General features: G+C 46.8%; 2 protein-coding genes across 3 annotated transcripts in view; one reads left to right on the top strand and one right to left on the bottom strand.

The window, feature by feature from the left end:
- Positions 1-84: 84 nt before the first annotated feature.
- adamts13 (ADAM metallopeptidase with thrombospondin type 1 motif, 13) lies at positions 85-15592 on the bottom strand. 2 transcript variants are annotated; one of them, XM_066713170.1, is made up of 32 exons: positions 15561-15592; positions 14689-14792; positions 14029-14095; positions 13537-13805; positions 13196-13352; positions 12697-12833; positions 12385-12468; positions 11863-11987; positions 11226-11372; positions 10634-10768; positions 10264-10414; positions 9849-9953; positions 9216-9367; positions 8878-8941; positions 8488-8614; positions 8111-8259; positions 7721-7841; positions 7394-7474; positions 6806-6987; positions 6517-6652; positions 5949-6078; positions 5640-5819; positions 4906-5110; positions 4330-4438; positions 3875-4004; positions 3520-3699; positions 3136-3340; positions 2104-2806; positions 1394-1540; positions 961-1137; positions 564-742; positions 85-489 (listed from the first exon to the last, which is right to left on the bottom strand). In XM_066713170.1, exons 2-32 carry the CDS (start codon positions 14764-14766, stop codon positions 334-336), a joined length of 4968 nt encoding a protein of 1655 aa, XP_066569267.1. In that variant the 5' UTR covers positions 14767-14792; positions 15561-15592; the 3' UTR covers positions 85-333. The 2 variants fall into 2 exon arrangements, with proteins under 2 accessions (XP_066569267.1, XP_066569266.1); XM_066713169.1 differs by lacking the exon at positions 15561-15592 and having other exon boundaries at positions 14689-14954.
- Positions 15593-15629: 37 nt separating this feature from the next.
- gpr107 (G protein-coupled receptor 107) overlaps positions 15630-26972 on the top strand; it is a 29207-nt gene continuing 17864 nt past the window's right edge. The window contains exons 1-14 of the mRNA XM_066713173.1: positions 15630-15760; positions 16653-16772; positions 17173-17223; positions 17459-17547; positions 18172-18338; positions 19015-19046; positions 19627-19686; positions 19789-19899; positions 20374-20507; positions 20866-20941; positions 21153-21226; positions 21953-22070; positions 22337-22467; positions 22693-22736. Coding sequence (XP_066569270.1) covers positions 15662-15760; positions 16653-16772; positions 17173-17223; positions 17459-17547; positions 18172-18338; positions 19015-19046; positions 19627-19686; positions 19789-19899; positions 20374-20507; positions 20866-20941; positions 21153-21226; positions 21953-22070; positions 22337-22467; positions 22693-22736 — 1306 coding nt within the window. The 5' untranslated portion in view covers positions 15630-15661. The remainder of the gene's footprint in view (positions 15761-16652; positions 16773-17172; positions 17224-17458; positions 17548-18171; positions 18339-19014; positions 19047-19626; positions 19687-19788; positions 19900-20373; positions 20508-20865; positions 20942-21152; positions 21227-21952; positions 22071-22336; positions 22468-22692; positions 22737-26972) is intronic.

Raw genomic sequence — 26972 nt, 5'->3', positions numbered from 1 at the left:
TCTTTGTGGTTTTTTTTCATTTCTGACTCCTGTGAATCCATGTTTTGTTTTAAGCTGTGTATATTTTATGAACATGTCATAAGATGATTATCAAATGTAATAGGTTTATTCTGTGCATACTTACAGATTTACTACAGGGAGAAAATATTGCTTGTAATGTTAATGAAACAGCCCAGAGGGAGAGGGCCTATTCTTATAGGAATAACAGTGTTGCCTCTGGGTTTTAAGCCTCTTTCTGTAGCAGCAGATTTACTATAACATAAGTGAGTATTTGTTTTCAGTCGTAATTGTGAATGGTTGCCGCTCGGATCTGGAATCGGAGCCCTGCTGAGGTCAGGGGTCAATGACGGAGTACTCAGCCCGGAAGCTGTCCTTGTAATGCAGGTATCCCCCATGAAACTCCACCTCCACCATGCTTCCTGAGGAACGCCAGAAGAACAGGCGATTCCCCCGGAACACGGCGGTCTTCACCACGTCTACGTCACGGATCTGTCAGGACAGAGGACCCTCACAGCATCATCATCATCATAATAGTATTCCCCAGTGCGCCACCCAACACTCACCAGGATAAAAGTGCCGTTCCCATGGAAGGAGGGGCTGATGTTCAGGGTTCGAATCTCAATCTGTCGGAAGGGGGGTGCCATGATGAAAGTTCGGCAGGTCTGTCTGCCCATGTCGGGGCTGGGGGGCGACGCTGGGTTTACAATCTCCCCTGAGAGGCCAAACAGCTGCGTGTCACAGTCTGCAGAGCAGAAAGGAAGGTGGGGGGAGTTAGTTGTAGCTTTAAAGCAGCTGGTGCAACTGAAATACTGCACATGAATCTGCGTGTGTTTGCTGGCTTTTCTCAGTTTTCCTGCAACCTCAGTGCCATGTCTCTCATCCTCTTCTCTTCCTCCTTTCTCTCTCTCCAAATCTATCCCTTTTATCTGACCCGTCCCCCCCTGTCCCGCCCACACTCACCCCCGTAGTGGCTCTTGGTCGTCCTCTGGCTGTGGTAGGTCAGCAGCACGCCCTTGCCGGGGGCGACCTTCCTTTGGCGAATCAGCAGCACGTTGGTGTGGGTGGTCAGGGTGAAGCCGGCCAATCGCTCGCACTTCCTCCTCAGCCTCAACTTGTCATAGAACATCAAAAAGTCCTCTGCAGACAGACACACACACAGACAGGCAGAGGGTTGCATCCAGGAACGCAACAACAACACGAGCAGCAGCTTAGACTTCAGGAGTAATTGTGTTTGTGCATGCAGTACTAGATTGACATCTGACTGTTTTCTCACTGTGCTCCTTGTTTCAATGGAAATTTTGGAGATAGTATTTAAAATGTCTTGCCATAGTGGCCCTAAGGCTTTTCCTATGTGGTGGGACAGTTTCCCTTGGCTGTCCTATATGCCACCTACGTTCCTTGCAGTTCAAGGAGCTGGACTCGACCTTGACCTGGATGACCTCTGTGAGGGGGCGGCCGATGGACAGGAAGCAATCGGACTGCTGGATGTTTCTCAGGTCCACCGTCCCGGATTCCTCTAGCAGCAGCTGGCCACACACACCTAGGACACACAGACAGACAGACAGACAGACCATCAGAGCATGCACCAGGGACCCCCACAGAATACAAAACCTGTGGTTGATGTGTGCTTGGACTTTGTTGGTATTGGGTGTATGGTGCAGCACAAACAACACTGAGGTCTTGCTCAGGTTTAACTGCATGATCAGTGTTATGTCTCTGGTTGGGATTTAACACAGAATGCTGCTGTAGATGCATAGAAGTGATTTCTGCTCAGATAACAGCCCCAGCATTGGCTGTATCTTCATTTCCCACTGTTTTGAGAAACATTTACTTTTAATAATGATCTCTTGTTGGATGTACGGCCTTTACATTAGCACACAATGGTTTAGGGAAAAAAAATAAAAACAGGGACCTGCCACAGTGTGGACAAGGATATGATGGGGGGAAGGAGGACAGAACGAGAATGGAGATGAACAAAGGACAGAGAATAAAAATGAGGCAGAAAAACTAAGCAGAAAGAAAAAACGAGAACCTGAAACAAAGAACAAGGGAAAGGGAGTGGAGGACAAGACATGGAGCTTGAAGAGTTAGCTGCCACCTAACTGGTCTGGGATGCCTCTGGTGCTGCAGTGGCTGAGTGGGCAGTGGTCTGCAGGGGTGTCGGCAGCTCCTGTCTGGCCCTGGCAGTGGTTGGTGCAGGTGCTGGTGGTGTGCTGGGGGCAGGGTGGTGCATAGTGGATTCTGGGTGGTCATCTCGGGGGTCCTGTGCAGTCGGCCCTGCAGTTGGGTGCTGCCTGGGGGATCCTGCTGCTGGTGTGTCTTGTCCTTCCATGGCCACCAATGCGGACTTGTGTCGGAACTCTTTGTCCTGTTTGGTTTCCTCCCCGTGGGGTTTCAGCGTGGGAGTCCCCGGAACCGCCTTGTGCTCGTGAGAAGTGGAAGTCAAGTGCGCATCAGGTGCTGCTGGGAGGGGCTGCGGGTGGGGGACCCTCAGTGTCAGACTTTTATTTTGCGGTTGTGTGACTCGGTGCCACGGTTCCAACATCGCCCACCACCCTGCTGTGCGCATTGACTTCTGGTTGGGATGCCCTGGTGTAGGGGGGGTTCCGGCCCCCTGTGCTGTAGGGTGCTGGGTTGTGGTCCCGTCTGTGCCTTGCTGGGGTGGGCAGTCCCCTGTGTGGCAGCCCTGAATGGTGATGGGCTTGGGCAGTTGCATGCAGAACAGCGGGCTGAGGGGCTGGGGGGACGCGGGGCCGATGCAGGACACCTGTCTGGACTGGATGCCGAAGCCACAGGAGACTGAGCACTGCCAGAGAGGGGGAGAGCGAAGTCAGCAAAGGGGGCGACACCAGGAGAACCTCAGCCTTATGAGGGTGGTGTGGCGGGTGAGCTGTGATTTCACGGCTGTGCAGCTCGGTGTGCACACAACACCAGCCAAGCCCTGAGGGACTGGTCAGCTGGTCACACAGAATGTAAGTTAAGTTCATTTTTCTCTGAGCTGTCCTCTGATTTGTGACGTGCTGTAGTCAGTGTTCTAGTCACAGGAATAACAGACATACCCACCATGTTTAATCCTTAAAGTCATGCTGAAATTAAGGTGTTTTTTATGCAATTGTCCCTGATCTGTTTCTGTACCTTGCTCCAGTCCTGAACCTGCCAGCTGAAGGTGCACACCTGCACTAGACAGGGCACAAGCGCGGGGGGTCTCTCCGCTGGAGGACAGAGCTCTGCTGCCACCTCCCCGTCCTGTCCTCCCTCGAACTGGACACAGGCCACCTGCCGCCGAGCCACACCCAGCCCACAGGATGCTGAGCAGGGCCCCAGCTCCAGCACCCTCCACCTGAAACAACAACAGCAGCAACCATGACGCTGATGAGGACTGTCCGCACACAGGGGTCTATACAGTCTTTTCATTCAGGATCTCAGGATCCTAAGAGTCGTCAGTGGCTTTCCAGCCTCAGAAATGTGTCCCAGCAGTAAAAAAGACAAGTATGATATGAGATGGAAGATGGAAGGTACCCAGGAGAGCAGCTTTGTGTGTTACAGGGCTGGAGTTCCTGAGGGCGCGGGACACCAGCACACTCTCCGTCACTCAGCACCTCCTCACGGCCCTGTCCATCCCGCGAGCAGTACAGCACCCTGCGCGCCACCCCCCCACCGCACGACACACTGCACGCCCCCTCCTTATAGTGCCACCTACTGGGGGTGAGAAGAGGATTTGAAGAATAAGATTCAGAAACAACATGAATAATAATAATAATTATATAATAATAATACGATATAAACTCCTGGTGAAGAGGTGACTGGGCCTGGAACAGTCACCCCTCTTCCTCTCCCCCCACCCCCCACATGCTGTCAAGCTGGGCAGACTCACGCTGGGGGGCAGGGCACGAGGGGGCAGGGCTCCAGTCTGGGCGCGGGCTGGTCGATCTTGTCACAGTGGATCTCTGGCACAGCTGAGCGCGAGTGGTGATCCACACATGAGTACTGTACCATGACCAGCCCTGACACAGCCGGAGGGAGGAGAGACATGGTCAGAGGACGTTGGTAGAATAGCCAGGATCTCCCGCACAGAGGAAGAGGATCAGGGGTTTGGTGTGTGTGTGGGGGAGTGTTCATTAAAAACACTTTTTACAACTTTGACAATTGCAGAATGACTAAAACATGAGGAAATTAAAAGAAACATTTCTCTTTCAAACAATCTTTTTCTTTGTGGCTGGTGTATTTTTTTTAATATATTAATATGTATATATGTATAAAGGCTGATAATGGCAGTTTACAGGGATACATCATTGTGGTTTGAAACATTCATGCCGCTATAACACTCACCTCCTCCGCAGCTCTGAGAACACTGACCAATCACAGGGCTTCGCACGTAGACAGGCCCCGCCTTGGGGGCTGACATCACAGGAAAGCCTGATTTGTCTTTCTGTTGAGGCTGGGAGGGGAGCGAGAGAGCTGTCAGGACTCCACAACTTCACAGCTTCACAACACCAGAATACCAGAACTCAAGGACACCTTACAATGGAAAAGTGTAATGGCAGCCTACAGCTCCAACAAGGCCAAAGATAAGGACTAAACCACAATACGAGTGAATTGTCCCAGAGAGATAGGCTGAGGTCATTTACACTTAAAGCACCAGCACATGTTGGAGAATGCAAGATTCCCCTTTAGAAGTTCAAGCTCCCTTAAAACACATCCCCATTTTCACTAAGTGGTTCATGCATTGGCCCAATGTCATAGTCATAGTCATAGTTGAATTTATAGTTTAAATTAGTCATAGTTTAATTTATTTGCTGACATGCTTTCATTTATATTTCCAGAGCCATGCTCCCAATCTGACACAATCCTGAATCAGTGAAGGAGAGCACATCACCCCTGTGGCATCCCTCTTCTGCAGCTTACCTCTGTCTGCTGCCTCAGCTCCCAGCCCACAGGACAGACGGTCACCACACAGGGCAGGATCTCTGAGGGCCTGTCTCTCTCCGGACACAGGGCCTCGTGCGTCTCCATGTCCGAGCCGTTGAGGAACTGGACGCATGTCACCACCTGCCTAGACACCCCCGGTCCACACAGTGCAGAGCACTCCCCCACCTCGGACACTCTCCACCTGGGAACATGGAACAAGCTTACTCCCCGGCTGTCCCTTCCCTCCCTTTGGTTTCAGCAACAGCTACAACTCATTTTCAACATTGCAGTTGGAGTTTCTTTCTCTGGTTATTGCCTAAAGCCACACTCCCACATACAAATGCACAATAAATGTACAAAAAGAACACCATTGTATTACTCGATTGTACAACTGCACTTTTGCTAGAGCAAACTCTCAGTCGCCCTGGATAAGGGCATCTGCTAAGAAATAATAAGAAATAATAATAATTACCATGGTGTTTGGAATCTGTCCTCACCGCGCTTAAAGGAGGACAATCATTTTGAGAGCGTCCGGCAGATTGTATTGTATTTAAATTATTGGTGCACTGAACTGCACAAGCAGCCTGACCTGCTGTCACATGATGGAGATTTCACCCAGTTGCCTCCTTGGGAACAGACACAGGCCCACTTCACTGGGGCGAAGCTGGATTTTACTTTTTATTGATTTATGTTTTTCATTAAAAAAGACACAATATACCCAAAGGAGGTACCTGGCGGGGCACTGCTGGGTGTTGCAGCTTGAGGTGGAGTGTGGGGCCGAGTCTCCGGGGCAGTCCGAGAATGGCAGCTGGACAGTCAACTCCCCCTCCCTCCGGACACACCACACGGGCCGCACCGCCTCCCCCCCGCCACAGGAGGTGCTGCAGGGCCCAAACTCCCCCACCTCCCAGCTAGGTGACAGCGACAAGGATAGAAGGGGTGTCAGTTTCCTGTACATGTTGCTGGTAAGACATTAGATGTTTGGACTGCAGCCCTGCTGGCCCTCCACACACAGCTGGGAGGCAGGGGCAGTGCAGTACCTGGGGGGGCAGGGTCTGAGATTACAGGGCTCCCGGAGGAGGGGGGGGTGGGGGGGATCTCCACAGGATTGCTCCCCTACCCTCTCCTTAGTGCTGGGGCCCATGCAGATATAGGTGGTCTCCTGTACACCTGAGAGACAGAGAACAAGAGCGAAAGATATAAGAAAAGAGATAAGAGAGAGGGGCAGAGAGGGAGAGGGAGATTTTGACAGGACCATCGTGTTGTATTTTCTCATTAATGGAAAGAGAAGAAACATTGCTAAACAGGAAGTATGTGTGGGAGTAAACTGGAGAGACTCTGTACTCAGGGGGGAGTCACAGATAATGCGATGTGGTGGCATCCCTCCTGATGCCCCTCTGTGGTCTGATATGGAGGCAAGGAGCTCTGGGTCACAAGGTCGGGGGATTCCAGTTTCCAGCTCTTGTCTTGCTCCTGACTCAGGGCAAGGCACCCAGTGCTGTGACACCTGAATCCTGGTTGTTCAGCAAGCAACTCCCAGGGCAGTTATCGCTGTGTATGGACGTGTCACAGCTCACAGTGCATTATGTCCTGATGGGGACACCGTACCTGCACCACAAGAGGAGGAGCAAGATGTAGTGACGGCTGTCCACAGGCCCGAGGGCGTCTTCTTGCGCATGTAGAAGGTGTAGGAGATGCTCGGGCTAGTGACCTCTCCGTACTCCCGGCCGTACTTCCGATACACCTGAGGAACAGAGGGACAGACATGAACGGCTAGCGGCTCTTAGATTAATCAACTGTACTTCTTATTCATAAGAGTAATTTTATGCAACTGGACACAAGTCTCTCTCTCTCTCTCTCTCTCTCTCTCTCTCCATCTCCATCTCTGAGCGCAGACCTGTATGTGTGTCTCATGCTGGGTGGGCCCGGGCAGCAGCAGCTCCTCCGAGTCAGGCAGGTGGTCAGGGGTCAGATAGAGACGGTACTCCAGGCGGCCATCCTCCAGTGCAGAGGGCATGGTGCTGTTCACTGACACTCTGCCCTGGCCAGACAGCACGTAGCGGTTCTGCACCATCAGCGCTGCAGGGACAAGCACACGGTCACACACACGCAGTCACACAAACACAGTCACACATGAACACAGTCTCACACGCATAGACACCAACACACACATAGATGCATAGTTACATGCATAGTATCTCTAGGGACATTGAAAGGATAATTTCTAATTTGTACAGGTGTACAGGTCGGGTGCGAAGTTAAATAAGTGCACAACCTAAGCTTCTTTTAAAAAAGCCTTACAGTCTGATTACCACATTTAGGGTGAGTTGAAAAATACAGTACCACAAATAACTGTTTAACTTGCCAATTGTCTTTTATTGTAGCATTTTAAATACAGGAACCGGTAACACACATGCTCAAACCTGCTAAAGCACCCACACACAATTGGTCACACATGCAGAGAAACGCACATTAACACACTAACCGAGGTGCGTGAACAGAGACCTCTTGTTGACGATGTGCACGTGTGTGGCATTGGCCGGCAGGATCAGGAAGGTGGTGTACTCTGTAAAACAAAAACGGGAGATGCAGTGTGGCAAGGCGGACGGGAGAGAAGTCACAGGAAGTCACAGGGAACTCTGCGCAGGGCAATTTTGTTATTTTACTTAGAATTCAGGTATCAAACATTATTGTAAATTCTGTCCGAATCAAATTGTTGCAGTTAAGTTGAACCAGCTAGTGCTGAAAACAACTACAGGAAAATTAGGACTCTGTGCATGTGTGTGTGTGGGGGGGGGGGGGGGTGCAGTACCTCTGGCCTTGCCCTCGCTGTAGGAGTCTGAGATCTGGCTGCAGGTGGAGCCGTTTCCACCACACTCCCCGCACACATCTTCCACCTTTCCAGAATGCAGCTGGCCATCACACCCAAACTCCTGGAAAGAGAGAGAGAAGGAGAGTGGTAAAGAGGGAGTGATGGAGCAAGGGAGCAGGGTGCTTGGTGTCAGCCCTGTTGTGTTTTTTATCAATGGTGTGTTTCTGTGGTCTGTGGTTGAATAAACACTTCTCTATTGTCTAAAGCAGGGGACAGGAATAAGGTACCAATATTAGATACCTATTTGTCTGGTAAGGTTTACACTGTGATTGAGAAATTAACAGGGAGCAAATGTCTCTTATGAGCCCCTTCCTCCTGCCTGGACTTTACCTCACACCTCCCCTCCACACACACGCTGACAGAGCCCGGGGGGGTGGGGCTGCTGGGCTCACACCTTGTCCCATCGATGAACTGGCCCCCCCGACTCATCATGAAATTTTCCCCCTTGGACCGACACATCAGTTTGCACTGGGCATCCCCTGGGGTGAGCGAGAGAGGGAGAGGGAGAGGGAGAGGGAGGGGGAGGGGTGTGCAGAACCAATAAAAACTAAGAATTAAAAACATACATACCATGCCAGCCCTATAGAAGCTGTGATGTGGACCCCTGCTCGTCCACGTTTCTCTTGCAGGTCAGTATGTAAGGTTACTGAATGCATAACACAACCCCCACCCCCACCCCAAGGTTAGTGAGAGAGGTCAGGGGTCACCTGTGATGAAGCCGACGGCAGGGACCCAGGTGTAGGAGGAGGGGGGCCCCTGGGTTAGCAGCAGCGGCTGGGGGTCAGTCTGGGAGCACTGCTCCGCCATGAACTGCAGTTGGCTCGACTCACAGGCCTGTCCACACAAAGAGAGAGAGAGAGAGAGAGAGAGAGAGAGAGGAAAGAGGGGTAGGGAGAAGGAGAGAGAGGGAGAGAGTATCACACATTCTACAGGTAGGTTATCTGGGATACTTGACAGTAGTGCTTTTCAGATTGACTGTAATGGTCAACCGTGGCACAAGGCTGCACCTAGGCCATGACAGCACAGACCAGAGCAGAGGTTAGGGTGCTGCAATGGTCTGTATTGGCGCATTGTAAACATGCTCTGTGGAGCTTCACCTGTCTGTTGCAAAGTTCAGCATCGATGTCCCTCCCCTCACAGTCTCTCCCTCCAAACGCTGGTCTAGAAGGAAAGAAAAGGACAAGCCTGTGCTGATAATGGTGTCGCACAGCAACGCCAGACATCGCACAGTGTATAAGAGCACCGTCACAGCATGCCGTGAGGGACACGTGTGCAAGTGGAAGTCAATCTTAACGCTTACAGGCCTGGACCAAATCAAAACTGACCTCACTGTGAATCACACAGTGCCCGGGTAATTGTGCCCAGTGAATGCTGATATATGGTCTGTTTGTTATGGCCTGAGGTAGAGCACATGACAGTCCAGTACAGAGGTTACCGTGGGTTATTGCACTGCCGCTTCCTGAAGCTGACACCCCCCCCGCAGGTCCGAGAGCAGGGGGAGAATGCTGACCAGCTGGACCAGGCGCCATGCACCATCACAGAGGAGCTCATCTGAGGTGGGGAAACACAGCGCCCCTTCAGGCACCACTGGGACGTGCAAGAAATATATTGTTATAGAACTGCCTTTTTCAGTTATTATTATTGATCCAGTTTAGCAAATACTGACTTCATTCAGGTCACTTAGATTTCAATTGGGCAAAAATGTACATATTTTGAAAGATTTAAAAATCAAATGAATGTTGTTTCAGGTATAACACTCATCCCATTTGGATCCTTACTTAAAATTAATAAATAGAAATGAAAAACATTTGATTTTGGTTGATTAAACACTATTGTTTGGTTGTCAATTTATTTTATTTTATTTTGACTGGTTCATGAGATGAGTGCCACTTCTAATCCTTCCCTAGTAATACTGTAGTATAATTTAAATCATGTTCTGGGGCCAGGAGAATCACCTTGACCCTTGACCTTTGTCTGATTGGACACCCCCTCTGAATTAGGTGGTTTCTCATTGGTCCAGTGTAATGAGATAAGGATTTGATTGGTTCCCCCCTGCCCAAGGTAGTACCTGATTGGGCCCGCACTCTGAGCCATCCAGCAGGGGGATGAGCAGGCGTGTGCAGGTGTTGCGGTCACCAGGTGTGACGTGGCAGGACAGGACACGGCACACATCCTGCAACGAGAGAAACAGAGAAAAGACACAGAACAGTCGAGACACTGACACTAAGCAACAACTGTCACGAGAACCCCCCCGCCCCCACACTAAAAGCCAGGATGTGTGGCTGAATCTCTCTAGTGCCTGTCCCTGTGTGCTGGAGCAGAATTTGTGTGTGCGTGAGTGTCTGGGTTGGTGTGTGTTGGGTCTATATGCTTATGTAAGCTCACGTGCCAGTCTCTCCCTGTTTCTCTCCTATATTTGCGTGTGTGCTTGTGTGCATGCCACTGTCTCTGGCCCCCGGGTCAGCGTGTTTGGGAGCACTCACGATGTCCGCTCGTGTGAAGGAGCAGGCTCGGGCCGCACTGCCAAAGGCGATCCGACACTGGTCGTCAGCTCCGTAGTACAGCCCTGGCTTCCAGTCCTGCAGCCCCCCCTCCTGCATCGGGAGGTCCTTCAGACAGCCTGCCTGCTCCAGACTGTGACACCAACGCACAGCTACGTTACCTGCTGAGCCCCATAACACTCATCGCAGCACACAGAGCAGCATACCACACACACACATATTGCAGCACTTCAGTAATTCTCACAACAGGGCCGCCCATCACTCAGTAACACCTGCAGAGTCATTAGCCTGACGCTCCCCTGCCCTATGACAGAAGCCTCGACTTGGCTTGGCGTTGCTCTGCCTGGCGTACCTGAGGAAGCTGAGGAACTGGTCTCGGCTGCACTGGGACCAGGTGAGGTCCACGCTGTTGTACCCCCCGTCCGATGCCATGATGAACCCACTGCTGCTGCAGGTGTTGTTCGTGGAGTCGTGGTTGATGCCAAAGCTGCAGAAGGCGACACAACGGGATCAAACTCCCAAATGGATCAATGGCAGAGCTAGACAGCCTAGAAACTCACAGCACGTATTATCTGCGCCCACTCTGTTCAGACGGGTGCAATGATACAGTTTCGAACCTCTGATACCCATGCGGGTCCTGGAGAGCCTCAGGGTTTACCTGTGTGAAACGGAATCTTATATCTTTTATTAATTATCTCTATGTATCTTCAATTCTCTTTAATTCCCTTTACATCAGGAACATCCCACTCTAGCCCGAGTGAGTGGCGCATAAAACTATATTAGACTAGTCTAAAACATTAGACATCTTAATAGTTATACAGTTACTTAAAAATTAAGAGACTAAGACTTAACCTAAAACGTTAACCTCCTCATCCGCGAGGTCAGTTCAGGCTTGGTACAGCGTGAGCCCACCTAATGGGTCTGGCCTGACTGGCAGTACATACCTGTGCCCGATCTCATGGGTGATGGTGATGCTCAGATCGAATCCAGTGTCCTCGGCGATGACGCAACTCCACCCAGTTGAACAGGCCCCGCCCAGCTGGGCCACGCCCCTCACTTGTTTGTTGCCATCGGGTAACTCCAGGTCAAACCTGCAGGGGGCGCAAGAGTAGCACAGCGGAGAGCAGGTGAGAGCTGCAGGAATATCGGGGCCTGCTGAGAGGGTTGTAGGAACTGCTGATACTGTACAGTGAAGATATTCATCAGCAAGCAAATTAGCTATACCTAAACAAAGCGTGTTGATGCAGTCTGTATGAACAGTGAGGAAAAAAAGTATTTGATCCCCAATCTTGCTGATTGATAGGGGATCAAATACTTATTTCCCTCATTAACATGCAAATCAATTTATAACTTTTTTGAAATGTGTTTTTCTGGATTTTTTTGTTGTTATTCTGTCTCTCACTGTTAAAATACACCTACCATTAAAATTATAAACTGATAATTTCTTTGTCAGTGGGCAAACGTACAAAATCATCAGGGGATCAAATACTTTTTTTCCCTCACCGTATGTATGTATATATGTGTGTGTTACGTCTATGCATGTGTGTATATCTGTGTGTATGTATATGATCTCCCACATACCGTGTGATATACAGCAGCAAGTCAGCATGCAGGGGGTCCAAGTCACTGGGGGGGTTCACCCTCCTTGCCCAGTCGCACACACTCATCAGAGAGGAGGTGATGTTACTGCTGATCTCGATCTCAGGCTGGAATAAACACAGAGCAGTGGGAAACAGTGTAGCACTGCAGGGAGAAACTGATCTACAAAACACCGCAGCACTGTCAATGTCTGCTCCTCAGATACCCCCCTAACTGAAGAACAAGGAGAGAAAATGAATATAGACGCAAAACGGCAGGGAGCTGCAGTGATGGGATTGAGAGACGAGAGACTGGGTTGTGTCCCTCAGCTAAACCACACCACCTGCACTGCACTCAGCTTTGAAAGGAGTGACAAACAGACCCGTGCCCTTTTCACCTTTACCGCTGCCTACGACAGGGCACTCTCAGGTTAGGGTTCAGAAATGGTTCCAGATCAATTTATTAAAGGAGTGTGGCCGTCTGTCTCTGCAGAGCAGGCTGAGTTCTGCCTACAGGGCAGCGTACCTTTGGCTCAGTCAGGACGACCATGCGGATCAGGTGCACCCTCAGGTTGGCTCCCAGGGTGGAGTCCCTCAGCAGCTCTGATGCCTGCAGAGACCCCCAAACACCGAACGTCACAGCGAGGCGGAGAGAGAAACAGAGTGAGATGTCTGTATCACCAGGGATAGGGCTCACTGCAATCCCTCCCTTCCTCCCAGCTTGCCCCAGCCCCCAGCTCCCAGCCCCCTGCACCACCAGCTACCTTCAGTCCCAGCCACTACCCCACCAGCTACCCCCTGCCCCACCAGCTGTCCCAGCCACCTGGCCTGCACTCACGATGTTGAGGTTGGTGAGGATGTATCTCTCCGTGTCCTGCCTGTGCACGGCCTGCACGTCTGGCCCCACCACCACCAGCAGCTCCAGATGCAGCACATCTCCGGCCATGGCCAGTCGACGGGACCGCCCAGGCCGAGCTGACAGAGACACATCGTCATCTGGGCCTAACACTGACCATTGACCAGTTATCCCATGTTGAATTTTCCTGTTTCTTGTTTCTTCTTTTTTGGTTTGTTTATGAAATTATTCAAACATGTAACCTTAACTTAACAACATTTGAATGCAGTTTCCCTCTATTGCTAAAAATTGTGCTCTCTAAACAAGCCAAATGTAAACTGGTAACCATCAGCTGTATCCCTAAACAAATCTTAGCTTAGTCCTTTTTTAAAGTTTGGCTGCACCACACAATTTTGGAAAAGACACATATGAATGAAACAAAATACATAAATAAATAATGTATGCATTTACCCCACTAGGTACCCCTTTGTGAGAGATTTACCCTGGGTGTGGATGTGGGTGGGGCCTGGTTGGAGCTGCTGGTGGAACACTATGTGAGCCAGGCCTGGGCTGAGGCGCTCCTCTCCAGTCAGGTGGCTGTGTCTGCTCTGCACTGGCTGAATGTACAGTCTTCTCTGTGGGGCCAGCACCATGCCTTGCTGTGTGAATACAGTACCGTACGAGACACTTAGCAATCTGAGAAACAGTGGCAGGACAAGAAGAGGAGCAGATTGCATTCTGATGTCCACATGTACCACATGTTTTGTGTTGTATTAGTGTTGTTGTTGTGGTGGATAATGTTTTTGTCCCAGCTATGCCAGCTCCAGATGTTACACCACTCACCAGAGTTCCGTTACAGATGTTGACGAGAGCCCGGGCTGGGCGGGGCTGCTGCGCCTCCAGCTGCTCACAGCACACTCCTGAACTCTGCCTGGGGACGCTGACTGAGGAGTTCAGAAACTCGGCCCCCGAGACAGAGCAGGACAGGGGGGCGACTCCTCTCCCCAGCCTGAACTCGTACTCTTGGCCCTGGGCTTCAATGGAGCACACCCAGGGGCTTCCCTTCTCATCCCTGGAGGGGCAGTTAGGCCAGATGATCTGAAACTCGGGAACTGGGGAGGAAAAAAGGAGTGGCTGGTTAGCTAGTCGGTCAGTATGACAAAAAATCACGTGCTGCCATTGCTGGGGTGCTGCTTTGCCAGGGCTAACCCTTACCCTCCCACTAACATGTATTTTGTGGCACTGGGGGGTTTACTGCACGCTGTGTAGTTGATGAGGTAATGGGTGTCACTGTAAGCAGATCTTTCTTCCCCAGGCAAGGGGTTTTCTACATACCTCCATCAGAGGAGGCCTTGCCAAAATAGTGCAAAACATCTTCCTGCTCCAAAGACTGCAGAAAGCTCTGTAAAAAAAGATAATCTTGCGTAAAACAGCTGTAAACTTCTCACATAACCAATCTGTCTATCTCTCTACTGTATCTATCTATCAGTTGTATCTATCTAACAATCGTTCTATCTACTGTAACAGAGTTGTTCTAATGTACTGATTTGAACAGATCTAAAAAGCTGAGTCCGCTTTAAGGACCTCTGTATTACTGAGTGCTAAAGGTTGGCTGCCCCATGGGTTATTTCCTAACTCCTGCCGCGAATATTAGCAAAACGTGGTACAAAGGGTGAATCGGACATTCGGGATGTTTGTCTTAGCTGCCTGGTTGTTTAGATCTTCAAATCGGATCTCGACTGAGCTGAAATCAAGCTAAGCTACAGGTGTGCCACGCATGGTTAATAGACTTTCATCTTTTGTTTCCACCAGTAAAAATAAATATGCTTCTATCAGGCTACTGCGGTTCAATTTTAAGGAATTGCTTCAGGGCAGCATGGGAAAAAAAAAGAGTTTGCTGAAAGTAGAGCAGAAGGTCAATGGACTTTGCAGATCCATGCGATCAGTGGCAGGCTCAAGCTGCTGTTTTGACATGCAGACATGTTTTCCACTCACCTTCTCCAACAGAGATTGGATCAGCGCCGCACAGCCTGGCAGGACGGCAAGTAGGCAAAGAAATGCAGGGACCGTCATGGCCTGCTGTAGGTGTGTGTAGGATCCTGAGAGAGAGAGAGTGAAAGAAAGAGAAGGGGAGGACAAATTATCTCTGAGCTCTATTTGATAAACCTCTCGACTCGTCCCAAATATAGGCCCTCTGCTGAAACTGCAAATACAGTGAGCTCACGTCAGGGGAAAGGTCTGGAATGGTTTTGCTCAGGGACAGTCCTCCCCACTGAGTACTGTGTGGGAGGGAGCAGTCCTGTAAAGGGCTGACAGAGGAGATTACGGTAAAGTGTGTTTGTGTGTGGAGGGGGGATTTTCATCTTGACTGCTTAATGATCAATAAAGACTCGTACTAAAAGTACATAATCATGTTCCTGTAATCGAATCCTGACACCCCATCCCCCCTTCCTCTTCTGTTTATTCATCTGAAGTATCTTGTGTAAACTACACTGCAGGATAAATCCTCAGATTGGTGCAATACAAATAATACCCTCCATTTTTGGATGCAGGTGTGTATGAAGTTAAATGTACATGGACACACAATATAATTAAAAGCACACAATTAACTGAAAATTGCCATGTATATATACACCAACTTAAAAGCCTCTTTGCATTAGAGAGAAAATACAACCAGACACCCATCAAGAAGGAAACAAAAATACAACATTTTGGTTTAAAGCAAATGTAGTTATGTATTTGTTAATTTAAAACAGGCAAAAGAGCAACAAGTTCCCTTGACATGTGACTATTTGGTGTAATGGGTGAAACTTTTTAATATTCTGATCTGACACACTATATTATATATTTCTACACAGTACACATACACATTGGATATCTTTACGAGCTAACTAGACGGCACTGTTGTTGTTTCTGTGTCCGTGAACTCTGACCTCCGGAAGTGAAGGTCGGTGACGATGGAGTAAAGATGGCGGCCGTGAGGCGATATGTTTTGGGAAGCGTCTGTGTATTTTTCGCCTTGATTATCAGCGAAACCAACGGCAGGCTACACCACCTCGTCCTCAAGGTAATACGGGCGGCGTGAGAAAGCCACACAGAATAAAGTGTGCGTCAAACGGTTTTATGGACAGTGTCGGGTTTATTTCCGTGGCACTGCAGTGTCCGGGTAATGCCAGTCGGATTGTCACAGCTGGGGAATTACCGCTTTGCTTTCCAGTACAAAACAATCGTGAAAAGCAGAGTCACAAAGGAGATTCTTCTCTAAAGCACACCGATCATGCAAAAAAAAAAAATCGTTACTGTTTACAAGGTGTGTTATTATGTGTAACCCTTCACTTCGCGGTAGGCACACAGACCCTTGATTCAGCATGATTGATTGTAATGGTTTTAAATGTGATAACTGCAACTATGGGCGCTTCGTTGTTGCTTTGCTTCGCTACGAACTTGAGGTCTGTAGTGAATCGGCGAAAAAAAAGAGGCAGGCAGGCAGCTGGAGGCGAGTAACGTTGGTTTCGCGGTTTTAACCACCCAGGTAATGTGACGAGACACTGCCACACGTCTTGTGACATCAAAGCTGTTCCATACGCCGTTCACTAGTAATTCAGAGTGTTATTTTTTATTTTTCAGTCTCGTATGTAATGTTTCATGAAGCTAAACCTAAATACGCGCATGAATAAATATTTACATGGTTTTCTTCTGAAAATATCAGTTTCCTCATTGGTAATTGTAGTGATAGAAAATATTCTTGCAGACATTAAACGTGTTCCCAAACAGCGTCTCCCTTAAGAAAATGTGTGTATATATATATATATATTTTTTTTTTAAATGCGTATATGATAAAAACAAATATAAATGTTTTATACCCTACTCTTGCTTAACGTATCACTGGTCATCAACACTGTTCATCAAAAGATGCAGGGATCATGGACCGACTCCTATTATCGTCACTTTTTTTTTAGGATGATGTCAGACACAAGGTCCACCTGAACACTTTTGGCTTCTTCAAAGATGGTTACATGACTGTGAACATGAGCAGCCTCACTCTGAGCATGGACGTCACCAATTTTGACAGCTCCACGGTATGTTGCTGCCAGTGCTGAGACCTGTCTGGCATAAAAGCGCTGATAATGCACCTGCCGCTGCTGAATTTCAAACCCAGTTATTGGTGGTGTTTTTCCAGAGACACCTAAAGCAAACGGTGTCAGGTGAGTTTTGTAATTTGGCTCTGAGTGTGCAGGTGCAGGTTTTTTTTATTCAGTCTCAGTGGTGTGTGTTTGAACTGCAGGGCAGGTTTATTTACCGAATATGAAGCTTGCCATGCTTATTAAAATTCTGGCATCCTGTATATAACATGTTGGAACATGGCATATTACACTGTAGGCGAGCTCTGTGGAGAGGCGCTGGCCTGCTGTTCTCCACAGACTGTTGAACGGCGCTGCACACCTGTGTTTATGATTCCTCTCCTGTTTATTTTCAAAGCTCGGTTTCAGCCTGGACAGGACCAGCAGCAATGGATTTTCAACCTATCTGGTGAGTATGAGGTACCGTTTGCATGCACTTTTACCACATGTAGTCTAGTGCCTATGAAACAGAAAAATCACCCAACACCCTCAGGGGGCTTGTGGTCCTCCTTTTGAAGTGGCCCCAGTCTGGTTTCAAACTCGTGGGTAGAAGCCTGGAGAGTTTTTGATTTAATATACCTGCACCCCTTATCCATCCCCCCCATTTGCTCACATATTGCCCCCCCCCCCAATCTCTCCCCCAGGATGAAGATCTAGATTACTGTATACTGAAGAAGCTCCCCACCGACGAGGCAGCTCTGGTCCTACTGCTCATGGACTTTAAAAATGGCTGGTAAGTGATGCCCAGAGAGCCGCTGCCACTGCCGTGCCAGTCTAGGGCGCAGAGCACTCGCTCCACTTCCTGAGTCGCTTCAGCCAACAAGATGCTCTGAATATGACCCCCTACTCCCATGGAGCATTCCCTTCAGCTGAACAGTAATTCATTCTGGGGCCAGTTATCCAGATCGCACGGTCAGCGATTAATTCAGGAGGGGACAGAGCTGTTTCTTCTCTGTGCTCAGATGACCTCGAGGGCAGATATCACAATGGTTTAGATTTAAATGTCTGCACTCAGTTACTTCAACTTCAGTAATGTAAATAATAAAAGTAGTTCTGCTTAATGTATGTTTTCTTTTAGGGTTGTGTAATTAGAAAGGTTGTGTCTGGCCCATTTCTGTTAAGCTTTCCATAGAGTGAGTTTTGACAGCCTCTGAAAAGATGGGTGCGTGATTACATTTATAAACCTTTAAAACCACAAACAATCAAAATCCTGCCCTCTAGCATGCATGTTCATTTTTTGGAGGCAAACTGGAAGGACCATATTAAATCATATAGGGGATATGGGGAAGTGAAGGTGTGTGATATTTTGTTTGATGGGCTTGTGCCACTCCCTTTAACATGCTGGGGCTGATTCCAGCGTGAAGATGAAGCACTCTGAGAAGGACAACAAGCTGCCTCGCATCGTGTCAGGTCTGTCCAGCCAGGGCCACGCTGACCAGGCGATGGACGGTGGGGTGAAGCCTGGGGATGGGGCAAAGGCTGCTGACCAAATACCTCTGAAGACCACAGTCAAACCTGACAACGGTAATGTCACCCACACAGACATCCTGATCATTTAATTTATTTACTAAAGTGTTCCAGCTCTGTCACTTTCCTTGGGGAGTGTTGATGCGCAGCAATCTTCAAGTCATGCCACACATTTTCGATTGGATTAATTTGGGGTCTGTGACTGGGCCACCCTAGGACATTTCCCTTTTTGTTCCTTAGTCACTCCAGGCTTGTTTTGGCTGTGTGCTTCAGGTCATTATCATGCTGAAAGGTGAACCTCCGTTCCAGTTTTCTTGCAGAGGGCAGCTGGTGTTCCCCAAGGATTTTCTGTACTTTGCACCTTTCATTTCCCCTTCTATCCTGACAAGGATCCATTACAAGGGTGGTTGACACTTATCTAAGGCTTTTTCAGGATTTATTTTGATTTCTTTATTACAAATGTCTTGAATATTTATTTAATTTGGAAGTTGTGTGGTAGGATGTGTAGATGCAATAAATAAATAACAATAATATATATGCATTTTAATTACAGGCAAATATTTTTGTTTCATTAACTGACACCCCCATTTTACTGTAATTTGACTTATATTGTTTTTTGATTCAAAATGCTAAAGAAACTAAACTTATAAAAAAATCGAATTGCTTTTATTTGTGATTTTATTACGTAGGTACATTTTTATTTATTAATAAGGTATTTCTTGTTGAACTTCAGGTATGAAAAAGGATAAACGAGAAACACCAGAGGTGAGTCCTCCCCAAAGATTTTAGTTGCTCTGGTAGTTTTTAGAGCGCAGGCAGTCATTTGTGCGGGGTTTGAGTTTTAATGTGCCTGAACCCTACATGCTTGGTCTATGTAAAAAAAATAAAATAAAATAAATAAAAAATCTCCATCTGCTTTATATGATTATGGGGAACCCATGCACTGTGTTTTCTCATTATCACTTAAAATAATTAAACATCTTTAAATAATCGCAGATTTACATTTTACCACTGTGGCCTCTTCATTTCCACAGGTGTTTAAAGATGAATTAGTAAGATTAGTCAAGTGATAAATGACTGCAGGAATGCCGGGTTAGTGTATTGGGAGGTATTGGCTACATGTGAACTCTTAGGTCTAAGATAGGCATGAATGTGATTGACCTAAGCTGCTGGAGAAGAGAAACCTGGCTATCCAACTGTTTCTGGTCTGTCTTCATCCTGAGGGATCTTGATTTATATTCAGCATTATTTTGCTTCTGTGAATGAAAAAGTCTAAAGCCACAAAGTCCTTTTATTTTTTTTTCTTTAATATTACTTTCAAAATGTATTTATTTTTATTTCTAAGGTGAATAAATCTGATGTATCCTACCCTCTTCATAAAGAAGGCAACGTCTTTTCCTTCCTGGTAAGCACAATGAATCATCAGACTTTTTCCCAATTCCCTGCCTGCTCTGCGATAATGACTCCTGATTTTTTTTTTTTTCTTTTGTTTAATCTCTTTTTGCAGTTTCACTTCAATGTGAGTACAGAAGATCAGCAGGGACTGTATAATCTGTACTTCCACAACTGCTACAACAAGGAAGTCAAGAACAGTGTGCCCCTGAAATTCAGCATCGAGGTGGGTGGTGTCATGTGTCATGCTGGGCTGGGCTGGGCTGAGCTGAGCTGGTCTGGTCGGGAGCTCGAACAGTGACCTCTCTTTAGCTCTGGTTCTGCGGAGCTCAGTGCCTATTTGGGTTCTAGATCAAGCTGGGCTGGGCTGGGCTGGGCTGGTCACTATGATTTTAATATCCAAAAATTGTTGTGTTCAAGGGATCACAGGATTATACCTCTCCCATTATATTAAATAATTTAGTTACATAACAGTTCTTTAGCACTAAGGAAACTAACATCAATGACTTTGTTGAAGGAGATGATAATGGGGTGAAAACAGCAGGTGTGTGGTGGGGGTATGATGGCAACATAAGTAGGTAAAGGACAGATAAGGTGGATCTGCACCTTTCTGAGATTAGTATTGGAAATCCTCCCTTTAGAGGGCTGGCATTGTGCCGAGCTGAGTGAATCCCTCCATTGACGCAGCCCTGTCCTGCAGATCAGCATCTCAGAGAAGAACCCCAGCAGCTTCCTGTCGGCCGGCGAGATCCCGCTGCCCAAGCTCTACATCTGCATGTCGCTCTTCTTCCTCGTCATCGGCACGTTCTGGGTCCACGTCCTCCGCAAGCGCAGGTGAGGACGGGCCGGGTGATTCCGGCTCTGTGTCAGCGGGCCTCGTGGCCTTGTAGGTCTTTGTGCCTCAGAAGAACTCTTGGCGAGAACAAAACTTCAGTTTCCAGGGAATCGGCTCCATCTGGCGTCTCTGCAGAATGCTTGAGAATCCAGTAGAGGGCAGTAATCCCACACTCACAGAGAGAAGAGCACAGTGTATTCCAGTCCCATCTTTACACCTCTTCGTGTAGGGAAGTGATTAATGTATTTTCTTATTACCCAACCTGAAGTGCCCACCTTATGTCTTGAATGTGTGCTGGCCTCTACAGTATTGTTGAGCAATGTATGTTACAACTGCTGACACTCCCCCTCTTCACAGGAGCGACGTCTTTAAGATCCACTGGCTCATGGCGGCGCTCCCATTCACCAAGTCTCTGTCCTTGGTTTTCCATGCTGTGAGTATCTGGGTTTTCCACATGAATTTTAGCACTCACCCTTATCTGAACTGCTAGGATACACCGTTTTAACTGCTGCTAAATTTGTAGCTGCAGTTATTATTATTAATAATAATTTTTCACTGGTTAGAAGCATCTTGTCCTGCATGTTCTGTCTCTCTCTTACATCAGATTTCATTGATTTCCCTGCTGTCTCCTTTCTCTCTTTCAGATCGATTACTATTACATTTCAAATCAGGGCTTCCCCATTGAAGGATGGGCTGTGGTGTACTACATCACTCACCTGTGAGTTTTATTTGTTTAAAAAAAGATAAATGAAACCTGTCTCTGTTACCAAAATCCTTACCTTTCAAATGCAGAATTTTAAACATTCAAAACCAGTGCCGGGGCTCAGACTGGCATATCTACTCCTAGGGGGCCAGATGCTAGCAGATTTTAGATTTTCCCCATTATTTAATACCTGTAAATGATAGGTAAATTTAATGTATTATCCAGATAATTTAGTCCCGTTAAGTAATTAGGGTGTGGAGAGACGCACAGCCAGAGGTCGCTGTTGTCCTGCTGGTGCCCCTGCCTGCTGTATGGCGAGAATGCTTTGAGCCATTTCTTTTTCTCAATCCTTTCTTCCCTCAGCTCCACTTTGCCTGCAGACAACGTCAAGTCCGCAGTGCGACAGAACTAGAAAGAATGAATCAAAGACCGGCCGGGGGAGGTCTTAATAGCAAGCTTTTGATATTTGATATGTTGATAAGCTGTATTTCCTGCTCTGACTGGGTTCTGTGGAGGAGAATCAGCAGTTCCACTGGTTTCTATTTGTTTGTTGCACCTCAAGTCTTAATGGCTTAATTAAGTGGAGTCGTTATGAATATTAGGAGTCAAATCACCTGTTATTCCAGGTCCTAATAGGTTGCTACCAGAAAGGCGTCAGGAAACCTGGCCCTGGTGGACTGTAATTACAGTGGTTCCCCGGTCCAAACTGTAGGTAACTGTGGTTGTTCTTTGCTTATCTAGGCTGAAGGGGGCGCTCCTGTTCATCACCATAGCCCTGATCGGAACAGGCTGGGCCTTCATTAAACACATCCTGTCGGACAAGGACAAAAAGATCTTCATGATTGTGATTCCACTCCAGGTGGGGACGTGTTTGTGTGTGTATGTGTGAATGTGTGTTGGTGTCTGCCTTGCCTGTCTGTCTCTAACAGAATGAACTGCATCTCTGGTCTCTCTATTTCTTGACACATTGACACTCCATGTGAGGTCTTGTGTTCTCTAGGACCCAGGGATTTAGTCGCTCCCCGACTCTGTTAACCTGGCCAGGCACTTTGAAAAACGGTGAAGGGTGTAAAAGGCACCACGTACAAAATCAGCTCTATTTCTCTGTGCCTCCCCACCTTCCAGGTCCTGGCCAACGTGGCGTATATCATCATCGAGTCCACGGAGGAGGGGACCACCGAGTATGGGCTGTGGAAGGAGATCCTCTTCCTGGTCGACCTGCTCTGCTGCGGTGCCATCCTCTTTCCCGTCGTGTGGTAGGGCAGCCTCTTTCCGCTAGCACTTAATCCAGAGGTTGATTGATTTACAACAACTAATTTATCTTACCAGATGTTTGATGCTGTTTCCCAGCTGTTCTCGTGGTGGTGCTTTAGCTCAGTGCCACAGTGCAGGGAGAGCCGTAAATGTGAGAAGGTGATTACTCTGGCTGCATTGCATTACTGGTCAATACAATCTAATTGTTCCGTTTTTATTTGATATAGGTCAATTAGACACTTGCAAGAGGCATCAGCGACAGATGGAAAAGGTAAATTGCATTTAGGTTTCTGTCTTTTGTCTTTTTTTATGTTTTTTCCCCCCTGTAATCTTATATAGGCAATCTCGAGTTCCCCAGAGAGAGATTCCTCTCTCATTTTTAAATTCCCACGTGGCATAATTATTAGAACACGCATAGGGTAAAATGAATTATATACTTCATATCGGCAACCGGCCTTGTCTTGCACTTACGAAGATGTGCTTTGCATGTTATGAGAGTGGCAGTCATGAGATATTTTAAAAGAGTAACTCACACATAAAAAATATATTGGGAAGGTTATAAAGCCATTAGACTGATGCTTGGAAGAAATGGAAAAAAAATTAAAAAAGTATATTACCATCATTAGTCAGTCATGTTTGTTCAAGTACATTTCCCATATATACAATTCAAAACCACATAAATGTCACTTGCCTTAATAGAATGGAAAATTAAAAGAATTGAAAGCAACATATTTTATTTACAGATAAAACATCCTATATACATTTTTGGCTTTGGGGGTTCAGGGACTTATAGATCATAGAAGTTGTTGCTTAATTATAAAACATGAACGTCTGAGACTGATGCTGGAACTAATCTTTTGGAAGGTTTATGGACAGATCAAGGCTTTTTTCTCACTCTCCCCCTCTCGTATATGTATTTAAAAAAAAACATAGAAGCATTCTGTATAACAGTGTTTTATAGAGCATGTTTCGTAGCTGCTATTATTATTTATGTATAGAATTCCATTACACATCTCGCACATAAGCCCACATTGGTTAAGATCTGCGGGTGCAGTTAAACATCTGCTCGCTTCACTGGGGAAAAGCTACACTTCACCTCAAGTTTGTGACATAAAAGTATAATAATCACAACAAGCTGCATGGATGCTCTGCCCTGGAGGTCTGGATGGTCTCTCGGAGGCTTTTTCCCTGGGGGGTGGGGCACTATAATGCTCTGCGCCTCCAATTTTACTCTCTCCTCACTGTCTCCAGAGTCACAAGATGAACCAGTGAGTTTAGAGGTGGAAATTTTTTTTTTAATTTGCACAACTTCAAACTGATTAATTTACTGGATTCACCTGGCTTCCGGTCGCTTGACCTGGGTGACTTGATAAAGAAATAATCAGTACAACCTCAGGTATAAGGTAAAATAAATGCAGTACCTTACATGGTAAAGCAGAAGTACAGCACTAGACACCGTAAGCGAGCAGCTGTCAAATTATACGTTTAAGTAGCAAACACATGCAACCCTGAATGACGGGGATCCACGTATGTGACAAACCTGAGTTTGTGTAGCTCTCTGAATTTGTAGTTTGTGTAGAATTCTAGCAACAGTCGGGGACACAAGGGCAGCAGGCAAATGCATTATGAAGGACTTGAGGCAAAAGTGTTCAGCACGGCAATGGTTATTTGCTTGTTTTTCTTCTTCCCTTTTAACAAAAAAACAAGACAATCTCCTGAACTCCAAACTGAATGTCTGAATGGGAAAGAAAGGTGATTTAAGCAATTTTGAGCGTGGCATGGTTGTTGGTGCCAGACGGGCCGGTCTGAGTATTTCACAATCTGCTCAGTTACTGGGATTTTCACGCACAACCATTTCTAGGGTTTACAAAGAATGGTGTGAAAAGGGAAAAACATCCAGTATGCGGCAGTCCTGTGGGCGAAAATGCCTTGTTGATGCTAGAGGTCAGAGGAGAATGGGCCGACTGATTCAAGCTGATAGAAGAGCAACTTTGACTGAAATAACCACTCGTTACAACCGAGGTATGCAGCAAAGCATTTGTGAAGCCACAACACGTACAACCTTGAGGCGGATGGGCTACAACAGCAGAAGACCCCACCGGGTACCACTCATCTCCACTACAAATAGGAAAAAGAGGCTACAATTTGCACAAGCTCACCAAAATTGGACAGTTGAAGACTGGAAAAATGTTGCCTGGTCTGATGAGTCTCGATTTCTGTTGAGACATTCAGATGGTAGAGTCAGAATTTGGCGTAAACAGAATGAGAACATGGATCCATCATGCCTTGTTACCACTGTGCAGGCTGGTGGTGGTGGTGTAATGGTGTGGGGGATGTTTTCTTGGCACACTTTAGGCCCCTTAGTGCCAACTGGGCATCGTTTAAATGCCACGGCCTACCTGAGCATCGTTTCTGACCATGTCCATCCCTTTATGACCACCATGTACCCATCCTTTGATGGCTACTTCCAGCAGGATAATGCACCATGTCACAAAGGTCGAATCATTTCAAATTGGTTTCTTGAACATGACAATGAGTTCACTGTACTAAACTGGCCCCCACAGTCACCAGATCTCAACCCAATAGAGCATCTTTGGGATGTGGTGGAACGGGAGCTTCGTGCCCTGGATGTGCATCCCACAAATCTCCATCAACTGCAAGATGCTATCCTATCAATATGGGCCAACATTTCTAAAGAATGCTTTCAGCACCTTGTTGAATCAATGCCACGTAGAATTAAGGCAGTTCTGAAGGCGAAAGGGGGTCAAACACAGTATTAGTATGGTGTTCCTAATAATCCTTTAGGTGAGTGTATATATATATAAGTGACATGCTTTCTCTGTTGTAACCACACTGGAAACATTCCATGTGTTTATCTGACTGCCGGTAATGCAAAAGACAAAGGCAGGACTGAGAGACACCTGCTGTTTCTGCAGTGCTGTGCTGTCTGTTGCCTTTGAAGAGGTGGTTTTGTGCAGATCGAATTGAGCGTTTGAGGAATTCTCCCTCGCAAAGTAATAAACACAAACATAGAAATACAATGAGTCCACACGGTGCCGGGGAGTTGTCACAAGAATGAGCGGGAACCCAAGACCATCGTTCTCCTCGTCTCTTTCTCTCTCAACCTTTCTCTTTCACCCCCTCTCTCCCGCTTTATTATTATTATTATTATTATTATTATTATTATTATTATTATTATTATTATTATTTATTTCTTGGCAGATGCCCTCATCCCTCAAATGCAATTCAAAGTGCAAAAATACAGTGCAGTACAAGGCATAAAACATTACAAATTCCAATTTACATAATACAGTGCAATTCAAAGCAAAATACATTTTACAAATTCCCATTTACACAAGTGTATACAACATATGAGGTCTTGCATCCTGGATTGTAAAAGCTGAGTGCAGATAAGATGTTAGGTCACAGTTAAGGGCTAAGGGAGCAAAGAGGAAATCAAAATAATATGAGTACTAGTAACGTAAGGCAAGTAGTATGATAAAACATTGTGAAGTGCTATCTTACAGGAGAGTAAAGGACTAAATTACAAATACTGTCTGAAAAGATGTGTCTTGAGTAAGCGCCAGAAGGAGGTCAAGGACTCTGCTGTTTTGACTTCAGTGGGAAGGTTTTTCCACCACTTAGGGGCCGGGGATGAGAAGGAGCGTCTCTGGAGGAAGGAGAGTGGAGAGGAGGCAGAGTTAGCTTTACTCTCTCGCATCTTATCTGTCTGTCTCCATCTCCCCGACCCTGGCATTCAATCTCAGGTCTTTTAAAGGGGGGTCACTACTGTCTTGTTTCCTTGAAGGTCGTTTCATTTTGTTCAGTCTGGTCTCGGGGGTCTGTCGCCACCTGCCTTCACTCGTGATGACTAGGTGGGAATGGTGCACGGGGGCTTCCTGTTCATTCAAAACCCTGCAGGCTGCCCTTTGGCTGTCTTTGAAAGTGTTTTTGTAGTCGTGATCCTTCTACAGTTAAATAACTCGACGGGAGAAGCTTTGTAGCCCGGCATTGTACTTTTTTTTTTTTTTTTTAACTTTCTAATAATGTGCATATCTTAATGTTAATCATCATATGTAAAGAAGGCATTTAGTGTTACAAGGCGTTTGTAACCACAGATTCTCAACAGATGGTGAAATAGATTAACTCTGTGTGTGTGTCTGTATATATGTATATTTAATGTGATTATGTCAAATATGATAATGTTTTTGTTTATTAATTTTAGTTTTAATGAGCACTGAGGTTAAAACCCGAGATGCTACTGCATGAGAATTATCTTCTATCTGCAATCATTTTAATGCTATGGTTTGATTGTAATTGTTTTCAATTTGAAATTAATGCTGACTACTCATCCAACAAGGTATTTTAATTGAGTAGAAAGGGAGATAATTGCGTCTCAACTGGGGAGACATGGAGCCCTGTCTTGTGGAAGCGGTTTAATTAAAACAAAAAGTTAGCTGTTATGTTTGGGAGAAGAGAAACTGAGACAGAATAGGACCGGGGATGG

Source organism: Amia ocellicauda, chromosome 9 (genome assembly GCF_036373705.1).
Source record: "Amia ocellicauda isolate fAmiCal2 chromosome 9, fAmiCal2.hap1, whole genome shotgun sequence".
In the NCBI taxonomy this organism is placed as follows: Eukaryota; Metazoa; Chordata; class Actinopteri; order Amiiformes; family Amiidae; genus Amia; species Amia ocellicauda.
This window is presented reverse-complemented; position numbering and strand designations above follow the sequence as displayed.

Coding starts and splice junctions, on each gene's coding strand:
- adamts13 (XM_066713170.1), bottom strand. CDS start 14,766: ATGACGGTCCCTGCATTTCTTTGCCTACTTGCCGTCCTGCCAGGCTGT. Junction 11,988..12,384: donor TCGTCCTGACTGAGCCAAAG/GTACGCTGCCCT, acceptor TGTTTATTCCAG/CCTGAGATCGAGATCAGCAG. Junction 1,541..2,103: donor ACCAGAGGCATCCCAGACCA/GTTAGGTGGCAG, acceptor TGTGTGTCCTAG/GTGTGTGTGGCCAGCTGCTG.